Raw genomic sequence first — 10,655 nt, 5'->3', positions numbered from 1 at the left:
AAAATATATATATATATATATATATATATATATATATATATATGCATATTTAGGACATTTTTACACATTGAAGGTCATGTGTGCAAATGAAGACGCGGTCTGTGTGTAAATATGGATTTTTATGTTCCTGACCTGATATATGTCTCCAGGACAGCAGGTATCCAGATGCTCCAGTTACACTGGTCCAGTTCAGTACAGTGCTGTTGCCAGTGGTGTTCAGAGCACTGAATCCAGTCACCTTGGGCAGATCCACTGTAACACAACAGCAACATTCTTCTTCAAGATACTTTCATTTAAATAATAATTGCTGTACATCTGCATGAAAACAAACAGGTTGAAGTGACTCACATGTGCGAGCGGTCACCATTACTGGACTTCCCTCTTTGCTTCTGACCACTGCAGACACCTGGATCTTGTATGCAGTACTGGCAGGCAGATCAGTGATGGTGAAGGACGTGGCAGAAGAAGATACAACCTCGCTTTTCTTTTCTCCACCTAAGAGAACAGACAGAACAGCAGAGTAAAGATGATGGATTGTAATTGTAATGGAGTGTAATGGGGACTGCTGGTACCCACCATGGAAAGGGTTCCAAGCGATCTTGTACCCAGTGACCCCTGGTGTTTTCTTCCAGGCCAGTTTGAAAGAGTTGGCACCAATGTCCACAACTTTTACCTCCCGAACAGTCTCAATCAGCTCAGAGTCTGTCAAAGAGGCTACAAATGCATGGCAAAATAATTAGTGACAACAGGTTTGATCAAATTAATTTAAATATATTTATTCTTCCTTTTTTTAAATTTTAATTCAAATTTCAAATGATTTCAAATAAATTTTTAGTTTAAAATTTTAATTTATTTCTTCAAAAATGTTTATTTAATATTTTTTAAGATCATGACTCTTGAGGGATTATAGTCCAACATGTAAGACATGTTCAAGTCAAAATGGGTTAAATAAATAATCTTACGGTATTAAATATACATAGGTAATGTTATTTGATATTTATAGTTTATATATAGTGTTTGTTTAAGTGCAGTGTAGCCGCTTTCTGCTTTTCACAGTGCTGCCTGTGAAACTGTGAAGATGTGCTGATAACAGTGAAGCTGACAGCAGAGAAACAGACACACATACACACACACTGAGCTTCAGTAAAAATACTGCTCTATACAGCTGTGGTTGCTAAAGATGGCGGCTCAAACACAGGAGCTGTCAATCAATCTCATGATATCCCTCAATCCCATTGGAACAATGGGAGGAACATCTCCATATCCCCGGACCCTGACTGTCTGAAGTGCCTAATTAACTGAGCAGAGTTTTCTTCTTATGGCTCTGATAAATTAAATGTGCCTGTCGACCAGTTGTCATTGCAAGAAGACACAGAGCCAAACAGAGCAGTCCAACCAGACTAAAAAGAGTCAAGATTTGTTGGTACAGCTTTCCTACAGAGTAAAATAATGCGGAAGACTTAATATAACACAGACAATACTAAAAGGAGCAGTATATAGTTAAAATCCTAAGAGTACTAGTATGACGAGGCCGTAACTGTGAAAAGGTGAAATCAGCAAAAGTAAAGCAAAAATAAGAGGAATATTGTAAGATCCGGTTTTCGGGTTTGGGTGTGTTTATTACCACAAAAACAACTCTAACTAGACCTTTGTTTTCATAAAAAATGGTTATGGTAAAGCACTTCCAGTAGAAGTGATTAGGACCATTTTTTTTGGATAATTTAAAGCAGAAATGTGAATTTTATAATTTTATAAAAGCATACTAATTCTTCTGTTAAAACTTGTGTATTCAGACGTAAAGCTGTTTACGGGTTTAAGGTTTACGGAGTTACATTGTCATGGCAAGAAAGACGTCAAATTGGATATAACTTTATACATAAAAGATTAGTGAGTTACTTTTTTCACACTAAAATCATGTTAACACATATTGTTTATGTCTATACTGAAGCTGTGAGTATTCTAACGTTAAGAAAATTGGCCCCATTGTAAGTGATTCATTTTAACCCAGATTTACATAAATATACATTTTTGTAGTAATCAACATTATGACACAAATGCCATTAATAGAGATTAATTTACACTAAACTCACAATATTACATTAAATGGGTGTCTTGAGACAGGAGGACAGTTAACAAACCGAGAAACAATACAAAAAAAAATACTGTAGCTTATACTTATACTAATACTGTTCTTTTTCTGTGAATCTGTGAATAAGTTCAGTGTTGTGAACAGTACCTGTTTGCTGTGAGAGAGTGATTTCTGGTCCTTCTGTGTTGCTGTAGAGAGCGTGAATGCTGACAGAATAAAGGGTTTGTGGCTGAAGACCAGTGATGCTGTGCTGTAAAATGCTGCGGTCAAGATACCGACTCTGAGGACTCACAAATTCTAAATAAATACTTTTATAAAAATTCAATTTTTATAAAAAATTATTTTTTATAAAAATAGATATATGTATATTAATTTAACATTTCATACATATACATATCAAAATTGTACATTTATATTTAAAATATAATTTCATAATAAATAATAATAAATCTTACTTTCGTGTTTCAAGACTTTTTTTAAATACTGAACATCTAACGTCTAATTAGTCTTTCTTGCCCTTCGTTTCTTTCCCATTCTCCATAAACTCAGCCTCAGACTCTCTTTATGTATGTGTCAGAGCGTGTGGTAAATGCTGCGGTCAAGATACCGACTCTGAGGACTCACAAATTCTGGGAGAGAACATACAACACAAATGATGCAAATGTTATGTTTTGGAGTATATCATAGTTTTATGGGCCTTATTAAAACTGACTGGATAGATTAATTTCAAATTTAGTATTTTATCATTTTGTAGGTTTAAAAAAAAGTACCAACAGTTTTTACCTGAACTCCAGGTGAGTTTGTACTCTGTGGCCCCTACAATAGGACTCCATTCCACATCGATGGAGGAGCTGGTGTATGACGTCACTTTAAAATTTGAGACGTATCCGAGAGGCGCTGGAGAGCAGAACTTATGACATTAACCCAACCAACAAGCACATTAATATATAAATAATCACTGTCAGAATGTGTTTATTAAGGAAACATGACAAGGTGTCGGGTCACTCACAGGTCCTGAATGTAGCGGTGATGCCCGGACCAACCGCAGAACCAAAGAGAACATAAAGCGAAAGCACATACTCTGTGTCATGGACCAGATTCTTCAAAACATACTCCGTAGTGCTGCCATTCAGAGCCAACTGCCTGGGCCGATCTCTCCCTATGAACTCTTCACATAAGTAAAAACACAAATAAATATATATAAATAGCTCAAACAGATATATATCATCCAAAATATGTATTTAATTTTTCAGCCCATCACAGTGACAGAAAGGAGTCACTTTCAAAGACTCTTCTTTTGAAGGTGCCATCAATTCATTTCTCTTACACAGAGTCCCAAACTTACACACACACAAATTCTCTTAAACACACGAATAAAGTTGACGGCATGAGTCATGAGGCGGCACAGCGACACCTCATGTTGTCACCAACCTGTCGCTTCCATAAAAGAGAGAATATAAAGCAGAGAGAGAGAGGAAATGAAAAGAGAAACGGACTACAAAGTGAAACGAATGGCCAAGTGCAGGACAAGGAGACAGAAAAAAGGTACTTATATAGGTACCTGCAGTAGGACCCCAGGCCAATCTATAGCCTGTGGCTCCAGGTACAGCGTTCCACAAGGTAACAGCGCTGCTAGTGCTCACCGCATACGCTCTCAGGGTCTGTACTGCACTGCTTTCCACTGAGAAAGAGAGAGAGAGCATCAGCATCTTCACATGTGGCATGATTTATTAGCAGTATTGTAGCTTTTTACACTCAGTCTGCACTATTTTTTAATGCCTTGCTGTTTTTAAGACACTGTATCGAGTTTAATAACACATATTGAAATCCCGGTTCCATTGTGTTGGCTCCAACTAGCTGTTTTTGAAAGCAAGCATGCTTCCTGTGTGATGGGCCCATTACAGTGTAGCACTCACATGTCTTGGCTTTGGCAGAGGTAACAGGCCCTTCAATGTCCACAAAGATGGGGTTGATAGTGATGGTGTACTCTGTACCAGCATGCAGGCCCTGCACCATGTAGAAATTAAAGTTGTCTCCCAGGTTCACATTTTCTCTGTGTCCCTCTGCGGAAATATGGAAGCAGAGCTATGCATGTGCATTTCTGTTTTTAAATAGGCTGCATTTAGTACTGGAGCAGCTCAGTGCACGTTACCTGATGATGACCAGGTGAGTCTGTACCCTGTGGCGCCTCTGACAGATGACCAGCGGGCCTGAACTGTGTCTGTAGTAGCGTTCTGCACCAGCAGTTGATCAACTGGAACCAGTTTCACTGGAACACAAAGAGAAGGATAAGTGCAGAGTTTATAATACATTTACATTTAGTCATTTAGCAGACGCTTTTATCCAAAGCGACTTACAAATGAGAACAATGGAAGCAATCAAAATCAACAAAAGAGCAATGATATACAAGTGCTATAACAAGTCTCAGTTAGCTTAACGCAGTACACGTAGCAAGGGTTTTTTAAAGAATATAATAAATAAAAGGAAAACAGATAGAATAGAAAAAGAATAGAGGAAGCTAGTGTTAGAGGTCTTTTTTGCTTTTGTTAATTGTATAATAAATTAATAGAAAACAGATAGAATACCAAAAGATTAGAAAAGCTAGTGTTAGTTTTTTTTTTTTTCAAGAAAACAAGCAGTAAAAGAATAGTGTGCAAGTCTAAAAGGGACAAGTTTTTTTTAAAGAATAGAATTAGAATAGAGAGTGCTAGAGTTAGAGGGTCAAATAAAGATGGAAGAGATGTGTATAATAGGATGATAATGCATGATAAAAAATTATAATAGTTTTCCAAAACAAACTAGAAACAGAAAATAGAAAATTAAATAAATAAAACACAAGAGAACGTTTTTATTTTTACTTAAAGGTTTCTTCGTGATGGTATGTGTTATACTGCCATCTAGTGGTTACACCAGTAATACACACAATAATTCCAAGCCAAACTATTTCATATAAAATTTCACTTCAATTATTATTATTATTATTAACAATAATGCTTTTTATAAATGGTAATATTATTACAATAATAAAAAAAAAACTATTTAAAATAATAATAATTATTATTATTCCCTAACCATAAATACCATCTAAATATATATAATGATGAAATTATAATGAAATGAAAAATGAAAGAAACTTACAAGTTTTCCCGGTGACAGATACAGTCTCACTGGGGCCCTCTGGGTAGATGGCGTAGATGTCGACCGTGTACTCTTTGTCCTCTTCTAAAGTGTCAATCACGTGAAAGGAGGCGTCACCCGACAGAATTTGATCGTAAATGAGGCCGGGTCTGTCCGCTGAGAACAAATGAAGGGATTTTTGAAAACAACATCTTTAAAATATCTCATATTCCGTCTCAGAGTGTGTGCTGATTTCTCACTTCTTGGAACAAAAATTTTATGTTTATCCACTTTTCCAAGCGGAGACATCCATCCCAGACGTAAAGAGAACAGTCCTTCTTCAATCACACGGAAGTTCGAAACCGGTGGCAAAACAGCTGAAAAGAAAGCATACACATGAATTGCATTTAGACGATGGGAAAGTCTGTGTACTGTGTATAAATAAGCTCACAATGAAAGATCATTCCTTCAAAATATACATAAATGCCATTTTGATGTAAATTTATCACGTTTAGAGATATTTTTAGTGAACATAGTTACTGGTTTCTGTGATAATAGTGGCAGATTCTCCAATGCGTCCGGGGTAGATGGCATATAAACTGAGAGAGTACTCGGTCTTAGGACTTAACCCGGTTACTGGAGTACTACTAATATCTCCCTTCAGATCAATCTGAGAAACAGAAAGAAAATAATATATTCTGAACAAACCACACACGCTCACTTGCAAACACATAGTAAACATTTTAGCTTATTGCCACATAAAGAAAGCTGGTCAATGTGCAACCTTCCATCTGCTGTGCTGCATGGGGTGTACATATGCACAGGTGACCGTGTCTCACCTGTCTCTGCTGTGCTGGGAGCAGATGGCCCTTTGGAGACACAGGGGTGATGAGCAGCCTGTAGCCGGTAACGTCTCCTGTGGCCTGACTCCAGATCAGCTGCAGAGAGCTGTAACTCAGCTCGCTCACTTGTAGATCTTTAGGTCCTACTATCCTCTCCAGCACTACAGCAGACAGAACAGCACACAGGATAAGAAGAAAAGACAGAATCAGCTATTCACTGAGCCCTGTTGCTGCCTGATATATTATCAGACAATACACTTTTCTCATTTTCTTTTGCACTTTTCTAATGTAAGTCAATGAAGTATCTGTGTGTTTGTAGAAATTATGGAAATTATAAAAAAAATATATATATATGGAAAAATGGCGGGTCACTTAATAATAGTGACAAAAGACACGATCCACATTGGGTGTTTTTTAAAATTCTTTTCAAGATCTTTATTTTGAAAACAGCTAGTTTTGCCATGACAACTCCCTGAGAGTTTAGCATGGTAATATTGGCAATGTTAATGTGTTTGGTCTTGGCGGAATAGGTCTGCTATGCTGCTGCGGCAGACCAAGTACCGAGACTTGCTACTGCCAATACATCCACATATATGCTGCTGTGAGCATGTAGGAAATACTGCTGCTGCACATTTAACATATATAAAATAACCTCCATTTATAATATACATGAAATTACCCCGTAGCAGATCTATAAATGTGGAACTGGGGAAGGTGGAGGGTTTCTGAAGCACGATGCAACTGCTACAGCAAGCACTAGCCAAGCATCTGAATGACGAGCAGCAAGCTCATTGGCTCCTGATGATGCAAAAAGAAACCAATCAGCTGCGCCATGTGAATGATGATGCAATTTTATCTGAGTTAGAATCTATCGGCCTGCGCCATCTAGAGTTTCATGACAGAACTTTGTATATATCTTCATAATTAATCTTGTGAGGTTCATGCTGTGGATCAAACTACCTCAGTCCTCAAAATTTATGTTAATTTATGTACACATTTGGGTTATAAATAGGAACAATAATAATTGAACAAAATTGCAGTACAGTAAAGCATTGGTCAAATGTTACATTAATGTTGTCGACTTTAATCACTATTGATTAAAAGAAAGGGGTTTAAAAAGAGAATTAATATGCAGTAATATATTCACTAAACTGCACTCACACTGTTCGATGAGAACAAGATTTGAGCTGGATAATGACACTAACGTTGCAACATCGGCACTGTTATTGAACTGAATTGAACCACTCAACCGACTTGAGCTGAATAATGACACTATTGCCTTCTGTAGAGCATCTTATAGCTGGATTAAACTTGTTTAATAATTGATGAGCTTTACAACATTGGCACAGCTATTGAACTGAATTGAAACAACAGTGAACTAAACTGAGCTGAATAATGACACTATTATCTTCTGTAGAGCTGCTTTACAGCTGAAATTGAATGTTTCATAATTGATCAATTAACAGGTATTTTCCTCTTGATTAATGTGAAGCTGCTTTGAAACAATATGTAAAAGCACTTTATGAATAAATGTGATTTAACTTGTCGTAACTCTTTTCTCCTTTCAGATTCAGACTGTTTTGAGTATTTTCCTCGATTCTGATTCATAGTCTGCAGCATTTAATCATGTTACTGTGTACAAACATTTTTGAATTTTAAATAAATAAATAACAACAGATGTAAATGTCACACTTAATTGTAGCCAAAGAAAGAATAAAAACCACATAATTTGTGTGCATTTTACTGAAAATTATACTGTTTACATTAATTTCCCATTAATTCTTATGGGGCATTCTGTAAAGCTCGTCTCAGGGAGAAAAAGCAACAAAGGATGGCAGAGTTTAGTGAAGGGTCAACTGTGTTCAGATAGGCTCAAAATGCAATAAAAACCTTTGGTTACAAACAACAGCAACAACAAAAAGGTAGAAAAACTGATGGTGGTTTTACCAGGTGGCTTTTGTTTAACAGGTCGGGGAGGTTCTGAAGCAGTGAAGCAGATGCGACGAGAGAGTTTGGGCAGAAGGTTCTCCAGCAAGAAGAAATCTGGGCTGAGCAGTAGATGTTCCTCATGGGGTTCCGTGACGATTTTCTTCATCTCGGACTGATCAGCATTCCTTACCCCTTAAGAACATACAACACACATTATGATATCAGCTAGTTGAAACGGCACCGATTAGCTTTTATAAAGATCTGCTTCATCATTTCTTACACATTATAGATTCAGGGTACACTGAAGGAACCTCAAACCTTTATCATCCATATGAGCACCATGACTATTCACTAACCACAATGCCACAGCTCCAACGTGACTTTATTTTAACATTGTCATAACATGGAGGTCTGTAAGTTAGTCTGTTAATAGTTATAGTCTGTTAGTCTGGAGTTAGTGCTTAACAGGTATATGTGTGTGTGTGTGTGTGTGTATAGAAATGACCCTAATGTGTCTCAAACCCGCTGCAGTGTTATCAGACAGTGTACTCACTTCTGTGAGATACTGTATATATAATGCTGAAATTATAATGAAATGAAAAATGAAAGAAATAGAAGACAGAAGACAGACTTACAAGTTAATAGTCTGTTAGTCTGGAGTTAGTGCTTAACAGGTGTTATGTGTGTGTGTGTATAGAAATGACCCTAATGTGTCTCAGACCCGCTGCAGTGTTATCAGACAGTGTATCGGCTGTAAAGTGATGATGGGAGAACGTCACGGCATGTCGCCCTGCTGTACATCTGTCTCATAGATGTGTCAAATGGCCTGATATATTCACGTCTCTCTGGGAAAACTGATTAGAAAGGCAGGACACAGTGTCAGTGTGTGTGTGTGTGTGTGATAAAGGGGGGCAAGGAGGAATGGGTTAGATGAAAAATTACAGCAATTAGTCGGCCACCGGGTAATGAGCCATAATTATTTCAGCACTCTGGGCGTCAAAACAGAAAGAGCGTGAGAAAGTCAAGGAAACAAGGCTGACACACACAAACATACACGTTTTACGTCTTTCCGCGTTCACCAATATATTACTGCCAATACCAATACACCACTATAGTTACTCTGAGCCACACGTCAAAACAAGAAGTGCACACAGACGTGTCATGCCCGTTCAATCTATAACACAAACACCTCTGACATAAAGAACACTAAGTTTTCAACTCACCCACAGCAAACAGGGAAATCCCACTGTCTGCTACAGCTTTAGCTGGACCGTCCACTGGATCATCCGATTGGCCATTAGTGATCAGAACAGCAATCTGATGCCAGAAATAAACAAAGTGATGCTTTAGTGATCCCATCATGCAAAAGGGTGAATCTCACACTAAAATATGAGCTTAATTGTAATTAAAATTATCACAATGCAAAAAAATCTTAAAGGTCCTAAAAATTAGCTTTCTTTTTGTCTAATATCTTAATACTGGAATCTCACAAAGCCTGTCGAGAAAGGTCCAACTTGTATTTAACCTCAAAGGAAAAAGGTTGTGCTTAATTTTACAGTACTTACAGTGTACTCACACACCAACTACTGAGTTATACTATAAGGTAATTACATGGACTTAATATGGGTTAAGGTTAGGTTTAGGATTATTACTTAAGTATGTAGCACATACAGTAAATGTAGAACAGAACTCTAAAATAAAGTGTTAACAGGTAAAAAAAAAAAGAAATTATATTCTGAATACAGAAAATGAGGCCTATATTTATAGTAGGAACATTTTTGCACAATTAAGCAATTTTTACACCCCAATTTTCATTACTAAAATGCATCACATAATTTTACTACTCTCGATTATTTTCAACAATGATTCTCTTTAATGTAATATTTTACCGTAATAAATTACAGTAATCTGAGAGGTGAAATATGCTTATTTGTCATGAAAAATAATGACAAAAATATAATGCAAAAAAGTGTTTAAAAAATCCAACAACATTATATTCTTTATGCAGAATGTAATTTTTTTTCTTTTGATTTTTGGTGTGAAATATGACTGGGACTTTTTCTTGTTAGCTTTCATGAAATCCACCCAAAAGTGTAAATTTTTATTTAAGGACTCAATCTACCATTAAGAACATCACGCTGATACTGATGTCCTTGAAAGCATACGGCATGAATTATCATCTCATTGCATACATAATTCCCCAACCGCAGCAGATCCAAACCTGCAAAGTCGCTTACACTCACAAATGAGTATTCTGAAAAGGAAACATCTCCTGGGTCAGCTAAAGTTCACCAGCATTGGTTGTGCTGCATCTGGGTTCATCTTTATGCACTGTACACTAGCATGCCATTACAGTGTATGTATGTGATGAGAGTTTTAATAAAAGGTGAAATCTCTGCAGTTCATTATAAACGCCCGCTCATTTCTCCACACCAAGGCAAGGCAAGGCAAGTTTATTTGTATAGCACATTTCATACACAATGGTAATTCAAAGTGCTTTACATAAAAGAAAAGAAAAAAAATAATCACAAAAATAAAACAAGGAATTTAAAAACTTTGAAAATGATTAAAAAAAAATTGATTTAAGAGGTTTAAAATGAATTTAAGAAAACGATTATACATAGAATATAGTGCAATCAGTTCCGACATCGCACAGTGCTCATTCTATGAATGCACAG

The 10,655-nt window shown here is 36.6% G+C and overlaps 1 protein-coding gene across 2 annotated transcripts in view; it reads right to left on the bottom strand.

Annotated features, from left to right (window-relative positions):
• LOC107744879 (collagen alpha-1(VII) chain-like) overlaps nt 1-10,655 on the bottom strand; it is a 49,901-nt gene that overhangs the window by 23,511 nt on the left and 15,735 nt on the right. For both annotated transcript variants that reach the window (XM_016558695.1, XM_016558696.1), the window contains exons 5-19: nt 9,201-9,294; nt 7,996-8,169; nt 6,046-6,209; nt 5,747-5,876; nt 5,467-5,583; nt 5,228-5,383; nt 4,242-4,358; nt 4,006-4,152; nt 3,651-3,770; nt 3,099-3,257; nt 2,873-2,986; nt 2,237-2,386; nt 577-714; nt 349-495; nt 133-252 (exon numbers count right to left, since the gene is read on the bottom strand). In XM_016558695.1, coding sequence (XP_016414181.1) covers nt 133-252; nt 349-495; nt 577-714; nt 2,237-2,386; nt 2,873-2,986; nt 3,099-3,257; nt 3,651-3,770; nt 4,006-4,152; nt 4,242-4,358; nt 5,228-5,383; nt 5,467-5,583; nt 5,747-5,876; nt 6,046-6,209; nt 7,996-8,169; nt 9,201-9,294 — 2,047 coding nt within the window. The remainder of the gene's footprint in view (nt 1-132; nt 253-348; nt 496-576; nt 715-2,236; nt 2,387-2,872; nt 2,987-3,098; nt 3,258-3,650; nt 3,771-4,005; nt 4,153-4,241; nt 4,359-5,227; nt 5,384-5,466; nt 5,584-5,746; nt 5,877-6,045; nt 6,210-7,995; nt 8,170-9,200; nt 9,295-10,655) is intronic.

Source organism: Sinocyclocheilus rhinocerous, unplaced genomic scaffold (genome assembly GCF_001515625.1).
Source record: "Sinocyclocheilus rhinocerous isolate Xijiao unplaced genomic scaffold, SAMN03320098_v1.1 scaffold258, whole genome shotgun sequence".
In the NCBI taxonomy this organism is placed as follows: domain Eukaryota; kingdom Metazoa; phylum Chordata; class Actinopteri; order Cypriniformes; family Cyprinidae; genus Sinocyclocheilus; species Sinocyclocheilus rhinocerous.
The sequence above is the reverse complement of the archived record's forward strand: the minus strand, read 5'-3'. Positions and strand labels throughout refer to the sequence as shown.